The sequence below is a fragment of the Panthera tigris genome, chromosome E2, assembly GCF_018350195.1.
Source record: "Panthera tigris isolate Pti1 chromosome E2, P.tigris_Pti1_mat1.1, whole genome shotgun sequence".
Taxonomy (NCBI): domain Eukaryota; kingdom Metazoa; phylum Chordata; class Mammalia; order Carnivora; family Felidae; genus Panthera; species Panthera tigris.
This window is the reverse complement of record NC_056674.1, coordinates 3,400,161-3,416,346: the sequence shown is the minus strand read 5'-3', so window position 1 is coordinate 3,416,346 and position 16,186 is coordinate 3,400,161. Positions and strand designations below refer to the sequence as shown.

At 47.9% G+C, this 16,186-nt stretch overlaps 1 protein-coding gene across 1 annotated transcript in view; it reads left to right on the top strand.

Annotated features, from left to right (window-relative positions):
- Positions 1-3,463: 3,463 nt before the first annotated feature.
- NLRP2 (NLR family pyrin domain containing 2) overlaps positions 3,464-16,186 on the top strand; it is a 31,408-nt gene continuing 18,685 nt past the window's right edge. The window contains exons 1-4 of the mRNA XM_042969994.1: positions 3,464-3,743; positions 7,070-7,144; positions 9,126-9,239; positions 9,346-10,933. Coding sequence (XP_042825928.1) covers positions 3,464-3,743; positions 7,070-7,144; positions 9,126-9,239; positions 9,346-10,933 — 2,057 coding nt within the window. The remainder of the gene's footprint in view (positions 3,744-7,069; positions 7,145-9,125; positions 9,240-9,345; positions 10,934-16,186) is intronic.

Genomic DNA, 16,186 nt, shown 5'->3' with positions numbered 1-16,186 from the left:
CTGAAGTCAAATTTGAGGAGATCATAGGGCCAAGAAGGACTCTACAAACTAAGGGGGGAGGAGGGGGGAGGGAATCAAGGTGTTGAAGATCTTGAGTGAGCAGTGGCTCTCTGCCTTCAGAGGGAGGAAGGTAGATGGGGAGGCAGGATCACAGCTGCCTATTAATATGAGAAGAAACACTAGAAAAATTGTCCTGGCATAAAACTTTAGGCACTCATAAATACCTTAAATACCTTAAAATGTTATGTAGCTTTTCCCTTCCATTTAGGTCTTTGGTCTGTTCTGAGTTAGTTTTTGTACATAATGTGTGACTATTTGTGGGAATCTTCCAAACAGGCAAATCCTTGGGGACAGGGAGCAGACTGGTGGTCACCAGAGGGCTGCAGGGAGGGGCGTTTGGGGAGTGGGGTTTCCTTTTAGGGAGATGAAGATGTCTGGAACTAATCCGAGGTGGTGGTTGCACACTTGAATGTATCAAATGCCACTGAACTGTTCCCTGAAAATGGTTCATGGTTAATTTTATGTTACATAAATTTTACCTTAAGAAAAATGAAATCTATATATGCATGCTTACATGAGGGAAAAAAAAATGTTGGTCAACGGGATTTGTTTGAAACCCAATACAAACAGAACTACTAGGCATATGTTGGAGCAGGTTTGGTGCATGTGGAAGCTGGGACGAGTCTCCTGGCTTTGTGGTTTGGGGATGCTTCAGATGACCTTATCCCTCACACCCCAGTCTGGAGCAAATACAGCTGCCGCAGGCTAACTCCCAGAGGGCCCAGCTTCCCTCTTGCAGGTCGACTGCGGCTTCCTGACCACATGTACCTTCTCCACATGCCTGGCAGGGTCGGGGGACAAAGGTCAAAGGATACTCAGCTGTTTCTGCCACCTTTATATCAAGACAAAAATAACATTCTCAGAAGCCCAACCAAAAATGCTTAAGCTAACTTCGTGGGCCAGCAACGTCCCATGACCACCCTTGGCCGAAATGTGGTTTTATGAATGGAGTTGGTGACAAATTAAGAAGCAGGTAGAGTGGGCATGCACCTCAGGAACACAGTGGAGGGGCTGTTCTTGACCCTAACCCTAGACCCAGCCCCTTCCTCACTGGGAGGGGAATGTGGAAATCCAAGCAGCTGGAAGTGGAAGGTGCCCCTATCCTGGGTGTTTGTTGGGTCCTCATTTTCTCTTCATTTCCCTCCCTTATTGCCCAGAAACCACTGATTTCTCTCAAAAGATGTAATTCAGTTCTCCACAACTACACCCAAGTCAAACAACCGTCCCATCAGGGTGATTGACACCCGGGCTTCAGAGCTATTTATAATATCTAGTTCAGAGTCCATGTGGTCATGTGACCTTGAATGGTCTATCTTACCTCTCTGGTGCCTCAGTATCAATATCTGAAATAGGGAGAATATAACACTTGGTGATATCGTAAGAATTAAATGAGCTAAGTCTAAAGGGCAGATTGCAGTGCCAGCCACCTTGCAGGGACTACCAACGTGTGACCTGACCCCTCCACCCTCAGGATGAATTCAGAATCCTAAGCCAGGCACTGACAAAGATGGTCTTCTTGACTGAACTGGAGTCAGCATCCTAGGTACTCTTTTCCATTGGGCCTTGTCCTTGGGCTCTCTCCTTGGTCCACTTAGTTCAACTTGAGCCAGAATCCTGCTGGGTCAGCTTAGCAAAAATTCCCCCACCCTTGCTATCTGATCAAATTCCTCCTCAACCAGGTGACATCTGCTCACCCTGGTCTGCCCTCAGCAGGAATCTTGTTGAATGGATCTAACAAGAATGCCCGTAGCCTTGATATTTCCTCTCGGTGACTGTCCATCCACCGACCCCCACCTCCTTGGATCCACCCGCTTGTCCTTGCTGTGTTTGGAGCTGAGCTCCATCTCTGTCCTCTGCCTCCAAACCCCGGCTGTAGCTGCCTCTCTCCAGTAAAGCCTTCATTACCATCTTCAAGCATCATTAATACATTTTCCTTACCAGCTCTTTGGTATGGCTCTCTATCCTACCCGTGCAACAAGACAAAGTGCTTCTGAGTATAGGACAGATGGTGTGGAATCCCTGCTGGACTGTACCTGGAATCAAATTATAAAAATCCCAATTTACCATGCCACTGCCTTCATGATCAGAGATCTGACCCTAGGGTATGAGTTTCATCCTGTGCTCATCTGCTATAGCAAGTGTGTATCTGTATTATTTGCCTCCAACCTGCTGAGCTCCACTCAGCCCTGAGCTTTCATACTCCTTGTTCACTCTGCTTAGAATTTATCTCCTACAAAATTCCCACATCTGGCAGCTCCTTGTCTGCATCTTAGTGGTTGACCTATTCCTCTGAGAAAATGTCCATGCTCACGTCTTGTAAAATTCCCTTCATTCTATTTCTCTCTATCACCCTATCTTCATATTTTGATGTCACTTGTTTCTGTTTATGTGTGAAATGTCTGCTTCTCCCATACCATGTATGTGTACCCAAAATTGAACATAAACCCCAAGTGGGCAGGTTTCTTACCCACCTTTATAGTGGTCCCTTCATTTCTAAAATTGTTCCCAGCACCCAGCGGGAGCTTCTACTTGAATAGACAAAGGCCCAAAGCCAGTTAATATGGTGGGTGACGGCATATTTGTTTTACAACTGGAAATTCGGGCGTAAGGGACTTTGACTACAGAATGGTCTCGACTTTGAAAGCATCTTAACAGAGGCTCACCAGGCAGTTGAGTGGTACCCCTTCTCAATATACTATTGCTTAAAAAGAGTGATCTCCTGGCTTCAAGAGACATGTATTTGAAATTCTATTCATTGAACAGTTTGAGCATTTGAGCCAAGGGTCCTAGAGAGCTTAAGTCGGTAGTTCTCATTAGTTCATTTGTCCACCAAATTTAATAAAACTAACAGGTGATCTGCTAAGTCCAGAAGACCCATCAGCATGGGCTTCCTACCTACCCTCAGGGATTTGCACACTCTCAAAAGGGTCTCAGGTTCTAAAAACGTGAACCACTGTATCCAGCCAAAAACTAAGGGAGTTTCGCGTGAATTTGGCCTTTTGGGGAGTTTTTTCTTTTCTTTTTTTCTTTTTTCAACGTTTTTTTTTTTTGGGGGGGGGGACAGAGAGAGACATAGCATGAACGGGGGAGGGGCAGAGAGAGAGGGAGACACAGAATCGGAAACAGGCTCCAGGCTCCGAGCCATCAGCGCAGAGCCTGACGCGGGGCTCAAACTCACGGACCGCGAGATCGTGACCTGGCTGAAGTCGGACGCTTAACCGACTGCGCCACCCAGGCGCCCCTGGGGAGTTTTTTCTTAAAGCGGCAGTTGGGCAGTGAGAATTGCCCAGTCCCAACACAGAGGCAACTGGTGTTTGAGAGAGGAGTGCCAATTTTCTCTCTTTCATTTCCTCCCTTGATTCTTCTTTAATGCCCAAAGCTCGGATCTCTCACGTAGGACAAGATGGTACCTGCTGCACAGCTGGGTTTCAACCTGCAGCCCCTTCTGGAACAGCTCAGCCAGGATGAGCTGAACGAGTTCAAGTCTCTGTTGAGGCCCCTTTCCCTGCAAGATGAGTTACAGCACATCCCTCCGACAGAGGTAGAGGAAGCCGATGGGAAGCAGCTGGCAGAAATTCTCACCAACCGCTGCCCCAGCCATTGGGTAGAGATGGTGACCATCCAAGTCTTTGACAAGATGAACCGAACAGATCTGTCTGAGAAAGCAAAGGATGAGCTCAGGGGTAAGTAGAAATGAGCCCACACTGTGTCATAGGAGGAAAGAGTAGTAGCCTCTAAGGTTTCAGATGCACAAGAGTAACACTGAGCTTTGGAGAGGCTACCTGCCCTGAACCCAAATGCTAGACCTTCATTAAGTCTGGTGGTATCTTTCAGCTCTTTTCCAAGTCTTTTCTAGCTCTTTCCACTCTGCCCAAGTATTGTATACCTCCCCTGGCCTCCTCCCTCTGTATCCGCTCTGTCCAAAGTTGTTCCTTAGAGAATATATTCATGATCCCATTCTTCCATACCTCCTCCAAGATGTTAAATTATCGTACACACTCTGTTTCACTTTCAGTTCCCACTTATGGTGTTTGCTTCCATAGACTCTGATGCACACTCAATATGCAAACCCCTACCTTCCCCTTGACTAGCAGCACTAACAACGTGTGGGGCTGGGAACCTCCTTTGAGGTATTTGGCAACATCCCTGGGGCCCCAGTGCTGGCATCCCAACACCTCTGCCCGTTAGATGCCAGCAGCATACTCCCCTCATGTGTGACAACCAAAAAGGTCTCTAGACACTGGCAAATGTCCCCTGAGTGGAGAACTGTGTTTTAGGTTAGCGGCTGTCAACTTTGACTGTTAGGGGCAATGTCCTCAGGAGCTTTAAATACGCTGATGTCCAGAACCTACCACCGGAGATCATTATTTAGCGAAGTGATCTGTGTCTCCCCCACCCAGGTGTCAGGTTCTTAACTGCTTCCCAGGTGATACCTGTGTGCACCCAAGGTTTTATAATATCATCCAGGGCTCTGACACCTAACAGAGCGGCCACATGTGGTTACACACTTGAGGTGTGGCTGGTTCAATTCAGGTGTGCTGCAAGGATAAAATACACACGGGCTTTTAACTGCACAGTTTTACGTACTATCTCATGAACAACTCTTATACCGACTACACATCTAAGTGTTAGTATTTTACATAGAGCTACATTTAAAAAGTATGAAAATCAGCTGTACCTCTACACAGCTTTCATAAAGTGGTTCCTAGAAAGATACGAAATCGCATACTTTTGTGACAGGTGTTACATTTGTCTTGGAGACCACTGTGCTCTAGAGGACATTTTCTCTCTTGCTCTTCGGCAAGGGTATTCAAAATCGTTTTCCTATCCTACGATTTTATTTTTCTTAAAAAAAAAAAAAGGCCAGTTTTATTCCATCCAGGGATCCATTTTTAGCTTTAATGTTCCCTATCTTCAGATAGATGGGCGAGGGTTTTCATCCCTAGCTGGCCTCTGAAGATGACGAATTTAGAAATAACTGGAAGAAACTCAGAGTTGGATACCTATAAGGGTTTGGCTCTGAAAAGTGCAGTTTCTCCCTCCTTTCCTAGAAGTAGCTTTGAAGTCTTTTCTGGGAAATAAGCCTCCATCATTAAGTAAGTTACCTCATTTACAGTCGTGTGTGTGTGTGTGTGTGTGTGTGTGTGTGTGTGTGTGTGTGTGTGAGAGAGAGAGAGAGAGAGATATTTTGGAATTCAGGAGCTTGTCTTAAATAGACAAAATGTGGTGCTGTGAACTAAGGATGCAAAGAAAGCCAAGCCCTCATCTCTGCTGCCATCCAGGTGGGTGAAGAGTTAAGACACAGGGAAAGGAGCTCAAAAAGGCAGTATTTACAGTAGAAATGAGTAAATACACACAGATGCTGGAAAGAGTGAGCTTTGCCTTGGAATCTGGACTGTCTGGATTTTAGACGGACCTACAGCAAGCGTTGGCCAACCTTGGCTCACAAACCAAATCTGGCCCACCATGTGCTTTTGTGCATCTTACATGCTAAGAACAAATTGTGTGTGTGTGTGGGGGGGGAGGGATCAAAGACTATTTTCCAGCCTATGAAAACCATGTGAAATTCAAACATCAGTATTCATAAACCAAGTGTGCTTTGCACATGGCGTACTCATTTGCTCATACGTTATCTGTGACGGCATTTGCCTCACAAGGGCAGAGGTAGAGAGAGGTGGCCTGAAAAGCAGGAGATATTTACTGTCTGGTCCTTTGCAGTAGCAAAAAAAAAAAAAAAAAAATCTGCTAACCCTGGCCAAAAGGATTTTTGAGTTTGTGATTTTCAACATTCTCTTCTCTTGACATCATCAATCACCAGTACCTTTAACAACATGACCTGGGCTCAAGCCAACAGTAAACCAGAGGCTGGTTTGAAAAGCAAAGGTACAACTATTGATACTCCAGCCAGTTGCCTCCTGGGTATTTCTGCAAGACTCTCCTAGACTCCCCTCTTCATTTATCCAGTGTTGAGTTTGAATTTTTTTTTCAACGTTTTTTATTTATTTTTGGGACAGAGAGAGACAGAGCATGAACGGGGGAGGGGCAGAGAGAGAGGGAGACACAGAATCGGAAACAGGCTCCAGGCTCCGAGCCATCAGCCCAGAGCCTGACGCGGGGCTCGAACTCACGGACCGCGAGATCGTGACCTGGCTGAAGTCGGACACTTAACCGACTGCGCCACCCAGGCGCCCCTATCCAGTGTTGAGTTTGAAGTATTTCCCCTCCCTTCGTGACTCCCCCCTGTTCCTATAGCCCCTCCCAGGTCACTGAAGCTTTAGCCACCTTATTAGAAACCCGGGAATTAACGCATAGAAGGTTTTTGATGCCCTCAGGAAGAAGTAATGGTGTATACGTGCCCATTTCTCTCACTGTGTGAACTTGACTGGTGACACCTAGGACAAATCCACCATGATGACTGCTCTGTGACCTGCAGTCTTCTTGAGCCCAGCCCCCCCCCCCCCATGTCCACGGTCTTTCCTTTTGTTTAACCACACCCTTAAGTACACCCTCAGTGCATAATGTCCTTGATCTGCTCTGGAGATAGGACTGTGGAACACATCTATTCTCCTTCTCCTCGCCACATGTACTCCCAGCCTCTAGAGCTATAAAAGCAGGGTTCCAAAGATCTTGTCTTGTGGATGCTCTCGACATGCTTCTTAATAAGCCATTTCTTGTCAACTGGACTTGTCAGCCTTTTTCTTCAGTCTTAGGGCTCCTTCTGCCTTTGGAGGTTATTCTGCATACACCTCCCTGACATGGAACACACACTGTGTGTTCTGAACTGCATAGGCACCCACTTGCCACAGAGGCATGTAAGCCTGACATCATGGCTTGGCACACTTTGGTTTTATCTCCAGTATCACGTTAACATCCTGTTCATGTAATCCGGGCTTAACTATTGAAACCCAGTTGTCAAACATGACCCTTCTTAAAGTCCCACTCTCTTCCCCGGGCAGAAGTTGCAATGCTACATAGTGACAAGCCTACAAACGCCCCCCTTTTTTCTCAGGGATCACCAGGACTCCGGAACCAAAATGTGCAAACCTGGAAGAGACACAACAGTGTTCAGGAGAAGAGGAGCCAGGTTGGTCATAGAACGCTCAATGTTGGAGCCAGCTGAGTGACGTCTCCTCTCCCTCCCCCCACCCACCCTGACTGGACTCTCCGTCTCTCTCCAACCTCATTTCCCTCCACTATTTATAATCCCGAAATGTCTCTCAGAAAATACCTTCTTCCCTTCCTTAAGAACAAAGCGGGAGGGGCGCCTGGGTGGCTTGGTCGGTTGAGTGTCCGACTTCGGCTCAGGTCATGATCTCACGGTCCGTGAGTTCGAGCCCCGCGTCGGGCTCTGTGCTGACAGCTCAGAGCCTGGAGCCTGTTTCGGATTCTGTGTCTCCCTCTCTCTCTGCCCCTCCCCTGTTCATGCTCTGTCTCTCTCTGTCTCAAAAATAAATAAACGTTAAAAAAATTTTTTTTTTTTTTAAAAAAAGAACAAAGCGGGGAAATGAACATTGGAAAGAATTGGAATTTCTTTAGTTCACAGAAAAGAAGTGTATTGTATAGAGTTTTTCCATAATTTTTTTTCAGTTTCAGATGCTCAGACTTTAGTAATATCAAACTCCCAGATGAGAAAATTAAGACCTGCCAGAGGTAGGTGTCTTGCCTCAACCAGTGCTGTGGTCAGTTTAACATCAGTCAATTTCTTAAGTTGGCCTGATGGTATTTTTTTAAATGGCCTTAGTGAAGTAGAATTTAGGTATCATAAATGTTATGTAGCCTAAAGTTTAATGTACTACTAATGATTTTGTGTAAATGTGGACTTTCGCAACCATGGCCGCTCTCCAATTTTACAACATTTACATCACCCCCTAAAGTCCCCTCGTGTCCACATGTAGTCACTCTCTGGTCTCTGTCGCCCAGTTCCCAGCAACTGTTACTTTCTGTGTCTCTAGCATTGCCTCTTCTGGACATACGTGGTCTTTGTGTCTCTCTTTCATCACTTAGCATAATCTTTTTGAGGTCCGTCCATATTGTTGGATATATCGTGAACTCATCCATATTTATTACAGAATAATATTCCATTGTATGGATGAGTCACACTCACATTGCCCATTCATGGACGGATGGATGCTTGAATTTTTTCCACTTTTTTAAAATATATTTTAAAAAAATTTTTAATGTTTATTTATTTCTGAGACAGACAGAGTGTGAACAGAGGAGGGGCAGAGAGAGAGGGAGACAGAATCCAAAGCAGACTCCAGGCTCTGAGCTGTCAGCACAGAGCCAGACGTGGGGGTGGGGTCCGAACTCACGGGCCCCAAGATCATGACCTGAACTGAAGTTGATCGATCAACCGACTGAGCCACCCAGGCGCCCCGAATTTTTTCTACTTGACTGCCTTGCATGATGCTGCCAAGAACCTTCATGTGCTGGTCTTGATGTACACAGAGTTTACTTTTAGCTCGGGCAGATACTTAGGAATTGTCTGGCATTCCACACAGGCATAACACTACTGGTTTACCCAGATACTCGAGCAGCTATAATGGGTTGGGCTGTACGGTGAAGGTCTATCCCGTGATATCCTGGTGCATGTTCTAGTCCGGTGGGGAGAGATAAGTAGTTTCCATGGATCATACTGAGTTTTGAATGAGCAAATAGAACAAACATTTCTTGTTCCGGGTGTCTCATCCGGGAGTTGGATGTTACTAAAGAGGGCTGTCACTTGGTTTAATTTTTTTTTTAATATAAGTTATTGTCAAATTGGTTTCCATACAACACCCAGTGTTCATCCCAACAAGTGCCCTCCTCCATGCCGGGCACCTACTTTCCCCTCTCCCCCACCCCCCATCAAACCTCAGTCCGTTCTCCGTATCCAAGAGTCTCTTATGGTTTAGAATGTCATTTGCTCTAGTCACCTCTTTAAGCCCAGCTGTCATACCTCCCAGCACATCATATGAACAAAAAACTTAGAATGTGAACTCCTTGCAACCTCGTATCTCTGGAAAAAAAAAAAAAAGCAGTTCACCTGTTTTTACATCAAGCTCCATTTAATTTGTATTTTGCAGCACTTGCACAAGTGCAGGGAAAAGATGTCACAGACCCAGAAGAAGCGAAGGAAGATTCGAAAGGAGAGGAGCCAGGTCTGTATCCTGTCTTCCTGGATGAGCCTGGTGCTATTCGTAACTTCTCTAGTTTTCCTTTCCTACTTAACACACACAGTATTTGTTTTTCCCCTAATGAATAACCAGCTATGTCCTTCCTATCCCCTACCTCCTATCACCGAAGGTAAACAGGATGAATATAGAAGTATATTGGAAGAGGAGGTCTGGCAAAGCAGGAAGAAGAACTTTTGGCCAGAAGCCAGTGAAAACATCCACATGGTCACCCAGAGATACGAGACACTGGTCCCATCCTGTAACGCTAAAATGCTTGCAGGGCCATTCGCACAGACGGTGGTGCTTCACGGTGCCGCGGGCGTCGGGAAGACCACGCTGGCCAAGAAGTGCATGCTGGACTGGACGCAGGCCGGCCAGGCCCGCGCCCGCCCCGCCGCCCTCTACCTCAGCTGCAAGGCGCTCAGCCGCAGGGGGCCGTGCACCTTGGCGGAGCTGCTGGCCGACAGCGCCCCGGGCCTGCGCGGGGCCCTTCCGCGGCTGCTAGCGCGGGCGCGGACGCTCCTGCTGGTCATCGACGCTTTCGAGGAGCTGCACGTGCCCGCCGCGGCGCTGGCGCGCGACCTGGGCGGCGACTGGGGCGCGCGGCGGCCGGCGCCCGTGCTCCTGGGGGGCCTGCTCAAGAGGAAGCTGCTCCCCGCGGCCACGCTCCTGGTGACCACGCGGCCCGAGGCCCTGGGGGAGCTGCGGCTGGTGGTGGAGCAGCCGCTCCTGGTGGAGGTCGAGGGGCTCTCGGAGCCGGAGCGCAGGGCGTATCTGCGGCGACAGCTGGGAGGCGAGGCTCAGGCGCGGCGCGCTTGGCAGCTGATGAGAAGCAACGCGGCGCTGCTCCGCCTGGGCTCGGCGCCCGCTGTGTGCTGGATGCTGGGCGCCTGCCTGCGGCTGCCCGCGGACGAGGGCGACGACCCGGGCCGCACGTGCCGCACCGCCACGTCGCTGCTGCTGCGCTTCCTGTGCAGCCGGTTCGCGCACGTGCCGGGCAGCTGCCCGCGCCCGCGCCCCCGGGCCCCGCTGCGCGCCCTGTGCCTCCTGGCGGCCGAGGGCGTGTGGGCGCAGACCTCGCTGTTTGAGCCCCGGGACCTGCGCAGACTGGGCGTGCGCGAGGCCGACCTGCGCCCCTTCGTGGACCGGAGCCTCCTGCAGGAGAGCGGCGAGTGCGCGGGCTGCTACCGCTTCCTGCACCTGAGCCTGCAGCACCTCCTGGCGGCCGCGCTCTACGTCCTGGGCGGCGGTGAGGGCGGCCCCGGCTGGAGCGCTCGCGGGGTGCGGAGGCTGCTCTGCAAGGAGGAAGGGCGGCGGAACCCCCACCTGGCCCACGTGGGGCGCTTCTTGTTCGGCCTCGCCAACGAAGACAGGGTCAGGGAGCTGGGGGCCGCCTTCGGCTGCCCGGTGTCCACGGAGCTCAAGCGCGAGCTGCTGGCGTGCACCGTGAGGTCCCCCGAGAACGGCCCCTTCTCCTCGGTGACGGACACGAGGGAGACCTTGTGCCGTCTCTACGAATCGCAGGACGAACCGCTGGTGAAGGAAGCCGTGGCCCAGGTCACGGAAGTGTCCCTGCACTTGAAAGACCCCACGGACCTCGCGCACGCGTCCTTCTGCCTCAAGCATTGCGAGCGGCTGCAGAAACTGTGTCTGCGGGTGGAAAAGGGCGTGTTCCTGGACGACGACACCGCGTCGGGGTCCGAGGCCCGGGCTGCCGGGTAAGGAGCCTCACGGTTCACTTTGTTAATTGCCCCCGCCCTCAGCCTCCCACCCTGCGGCACCCGGAACCGGGCCGACTTCCCGCTCCGTGTGGCTGAGGGTCAGAACGGGCTTCTGGCCACAATTTCTCCTGCCAGCTTGCCACTCAAGGCGGGAAGCGCTATATTCATACTAGGAATGGGGTCATTGGAACCAGGTAGTGTTTTGAGACCGGTCTCCTTTTTCCCTTAGCTGAGCAATTTTTGCCAACGGCCCAGCCTGTCTCAGTTCACATGTGGGCTGTATAGGTTTCCCATTTCTGGGCGGTTGTCCCATTTGGCATGATGGGTAGAAAAGCATTAAAGATGTGAAGTCGGAGGTTGAATCAACTAGGGGTGGGAAGGCTCCATAGGGGAGTCCTTCCACAGGCGCCTTGCCCAACAGGACAGAGACCGTGAGGGTGGCCCCAGACGGTTGTGATGCGTTGTTATTCTTGATGTAGGCTCGAGTAACATCCACGGAGCTCCTACAGAGTTTCCAAATGCTGCTGCTCACCCGGTGCCCGTGGGTGCCGTGTAATCTTCCGTGTCGAGATGAAGATACTGGTTTTCAGAAAAGGGTGCTTGAGTGGGATTAGACTCAAGTCCGTTGGCTCGTGAAGTCCTACAGTCACAATCCATGATCACTGCTCATGGTCCTGTGCAGGGCCCCCCGAGATACTGATGTTTATCTTATCCACTCACCTCTTCCTAACCCCTAAGTTGTCCTCCAAAATCAGTATCTGAAACCCTCATGCACATTCATGGGGCCAGAATAAAATGCCCTCATTGATTTCCTGGGGGAGGTGTCTATTTTCCACATGAAACTGAGTCACTGCCAAGGGAGCATTAGGAGCACAACAGGTTGGCATGAACATCTCTCCACCTCCCAGAACATCAGCAGTCCACAGACCATATCCCTTCATCCATATTCTGATTTTGTTTCTTCTCTCATCCAAGTGTTTGGACAGGCCCACATGCTGGTTTATTTAAGTCCTTCCTCTGCAGGAGGGTCCTCCAAGAAATGCTTTGGATGAAAACAAAATTGCATGAATAACCTCCTGTCTCTATCCCATCCAAGATCCCAAGTCAAAATAGGCTCTATTTTCCCGTTTGTTTGCTTGTTTGTTTGTTTCTTTTTTTTTTTTTAGAGTATCAGAGCTTTTATTTTATTTTATTTAAATATAATTTATTGTCAAGTTAGCTAACAGACAATGTATACAATGTGCTCTTGGCCTTGGGAGTACATTCCCATGATTGCTCACTATATACAACACCCAGTGCTCATCCCAACAAGTACCCTCCTCAATGTCGGTCGCCCATTTTCCCCTGTCCCCCATCAACCGTCAGTTTGTCCTCTGTATTTAAGAGTCTCTTATGGGTTGCCTCCCTCTCTGTTTGAAACTATTTTTTTCCCTTCCCTTTCCCTATGGTCTTCTGTTAAATTTCTCAAGACCCATATGTGAGTGAAAACATATGATATCTGTCTTTCTCTGATGGACTTATTTCACTCAGCATAATACCCTCCAGTTCCATCCATGTTGCTGCAAACGGCATGATTTCATTCTTTGTCCTTGCCAAGTAGTATTCCATTGTATATATAAGCCACATCTTATTTATCCATTCATCCGTTGATGGACATTTAGGCTCTTTCCATAACTTGGCTATTGTTGAAAGTGCTGCTGTAAACGTTGGGGTACAAGTGCCCCTACGCATCAGCACTCCTGTATCCTTTGGATAAATTCCTAGTAGTGCTACTGCTGGGTCGTAAGGTAGTTCTAGTTTTAATTTTTTTGAGGAACCTCCACCTTTTTGTTTCTTTTTAACCTTGGTTTGGCTAAAACCAGCAATGGCACCAGTGTTAAGCGGCATTTCATTAACCACAGTCCGGCTGCTTGGTTCTCAGAGCTCCCATCGCAGAAAAGGCAGCATGGATGTCTTTAGGTTTAATTATGACCGTTCTGGTCTGTAATGCAAACTCCTGCTTTTCATGAAAGTTCCTTTCACATGCTGTTTGCCACTTTCCCTTCTGTGCTGCCCCATCACAGCAACCCCATAGCATTGCATTGCTGGTTTGCAACTCGCAGAATGGTTAAGTCACAACACACCTTCTAATCAAATCACTTTCTCTACTTAGTGGCTTATCTTTTTTTTCCCCCCAAATCTTTGCTTTATTCTTTTTTTTATTGTATTTTTTAAAATTTACATCCAAATTAATTAGCATATAGTGCAACAATGATTTTAAGAGTAGATTCCTTAATGCCCCTTACCCATTTAGCCCATCCCCCCTCCCACAACCCCTCCAGCAACCCTCAGTTTGTTCTCCATATTTATGAGTCTCTTCTGTTTTGTCCCCTTCCCTGTTTTTATATTATTTTTGTTCCCCTTCCCTTATGTTCATCTGTTTTGTCTCTTTGATGAGTGAATGGATAAAGAAAATGTGGTATATATATACAATGGAGTATTACTCGGCAATCAAAAAGAATGAAATCTTGCCATTTGCAACTACATGGATGGAACTGGAGGGTATTATACTAAGTGAAATTAGTCAGAGAAAGACAAAAATCATATGACTTGACTCACAGTGGCTTGATTATCTTATCTTGATAAGACAGTTGCTGACATTAACCCTACACAGCCCCAGATTCCGCCTCAGTCCCCAGAGCACATAGACCATGCTCTTTGAAAAGTCACAGATTCAGGGCACCCAAGTGGCTCAGTCAGTTGAGCGTCCAACTTCGGCTCAAGTCATGATCTCACAGCTTGTGAGTTCAAGCCCCAAATCAGGCTCTGTGCTGACAGCTCAGAGCCTGGAGCCTGCTTCAGATTCTGTGTCTCCCTCTCTCTCTGTCCTGCACCAGCTCACATGGTCTCTCCCTTTCTGTGTCTCTCTCTGTCTCTCTCTCTCTCTCTCTCTCAAAAATAAACATTAAAAATATTTTTAAAGAAAAGTCACAAATCTAGGTTGATAATGGCTCATCTTCATGGTGCCTCAAGTTTTACAATAGGTCATTTATTTATTTATTTTAATGTTTAGAGAGAGAACAAGCGAGCACGAGCAGGGGAGGGGCAGAGAGAGAGGGGGACAGAGGCTCCAAAGCAGGCTCCACGCTGACAGCACAGAGCCCGATGTGGGGCTCGAACCCACAAACCATGAGATCATGACCTGAGCCAAAGTTGGACACTTAACCGACTGAGCCACTCAGGCACCCCTAGGTCATTTGTTTTAAATGTGTCTTTATTCAGGGCAAGTACCACCAAAAAACCCAAAGGTATAACCTTGTCTTAAAACAGCCAGGGCCCTGGAGCTGACCAAATCTAACTTCTGTCTGTTTTCTCTTTCCTTCCCCTATTTCAAACCACAAACTGTCTCCTGTGTGTAGGACTTGCTCTTCAGTCAAGTCTACTAACAAAGCTTCCGTCTTTGGAAACTATTTCTTCTCTGGGCTCTTTTGAACCTTAGGAAGATATTGACATTGACCCAAATAAAATTAGGACTCCATTAGTGCCTCTGGGAGAGCATCCCCAAAACACAGTCTTGTATAACCTTGTCCTTCTGCAGGAGGAAGGAAAATTGTCCTTCAGAAGAGAGGGTGACTGGGGCACCTGGGTGGCTCAAGTGGTTAAGCGTCTGGCTTCAGCTCAGGTCATGATCTCGAGGTTTGTGAGTTCGAGCCCCGCGTCGGGTTTTGTGCTGACAGCTCAGAGCCTGGAGGCTGTTTCCGATTCCTGTCTCTCTCTCTCTCTCTCTCTCTCTCTCTCTGTCCCTTTCCTGTTCATAATCTGTCTCTCTCTCAAAAATAAATAAACATTAAACATTTTTTAAAAAAGAGAGGGTGACTGACCACCCTCAAAAGGCTTAGGGACTGGGTGGAAATAATAAGTTAATTATTCAGATACATTTTAATGCTCTGAAAACCAACTGCCTTGATTGGAAATCAGTGGAACTCAGTTGCGAGCTGATAGGTAGAAGATGGTAAGAGGTGAGCACAGGTGCTGGGATCTTATTCTTTGACTTTGAGTCCTGTCTCTGTTAGTGTGTGATGATGTGGGGCAAGTTAGACACTTTCTGCGCCTCCGTGCTATTATTTCCAAGTAGCCACAGTACCCACTGGAGAGTAGTAGGTTTTAAATGTCTACTTCTTTTTTTTTTAATTTTTTTTACATTTATTTATTTTTGATAGAGACAGGGCACAAGTGGGGGAGGGGCAGAGAGAGAAGAAGACACAGAATGGGAAGCAGGCTCTGAGCTGTCAGCACAGAGCCTGATGCGGGGCTCGAACTCACCAACCGTGAGATCATGACCTCAGCCGAAGTTGGACGCTTAACCGACTGAGCCACCCAGGTGCCCCTTAAATGCCTACTTCTTTTTTTTTAATTTTTTTTAAATGCCTACTTCTAAGGGCACTGGGGTGGCTCAGTTGGTTGAGCATCCCACTCTTGATTTAGGCTCAGGTCATGATCTCACGGTTCATGAGTTCAAGCCCCACGTCAGGCTCTGTGCCAACAGCGTGGAGCCCACTTGGGATTTGCTCTCTCTCCCTCTCTCTCTACCCCTCCCCTGCTCGCTCGCTCTCTCTCTCTCTCTCTCTGACTAAATAAACTTTAAAAAATTTTAAAAAAGCCTAGTTCTGAAATTGTTGAAAGTACCAGCTGCTTCTTTCAGTGACATGTTACCTTTATTCCTTGGGTGCTTACACCTTTGTTTTTCTCCAGGAAAACCTTCAGATATTAGACTATCCCTTAGGTCCCACAGGATTTCTCCATCGGTAACTAAAATGTTTTAATTTTCTGACACGTCTTGGTTTAGAGTGTTTGCACCATTTTCCTGAAAATCAGTTCCCCCCCCCCCGACTGTGAACGTCCCACACATAAATAGAAAATTAAAGCAGGGGTGCCTGGGTGGCTCAGTCGGTTAAGCGTCTGACTTCAGCTCAGGTCATGATCTCACGGTTCATGAGTTCGAGCCCCGCGTTGGGCTCTGTGTTGGCAGCTCAGAGCCTGGAGCCTGCTTCAGATTCTGTCTCTTTCTCTCTCTCTGCCCCTCCCCTGCTCATGCTTTCTCTCTGTCTCAAAAATAAAATAAACATTAAATTTTTTTTTTAAAAAGAAAATTAAAGCAATGTTGAAAAAGATAGAGAAATCGGGTCACCTACACAAACCCTACCCCCAGAACAAAATGAACATTCTCTGATACGTCTGTGTATACGGATATGTAATTACTTAAAGATTGTA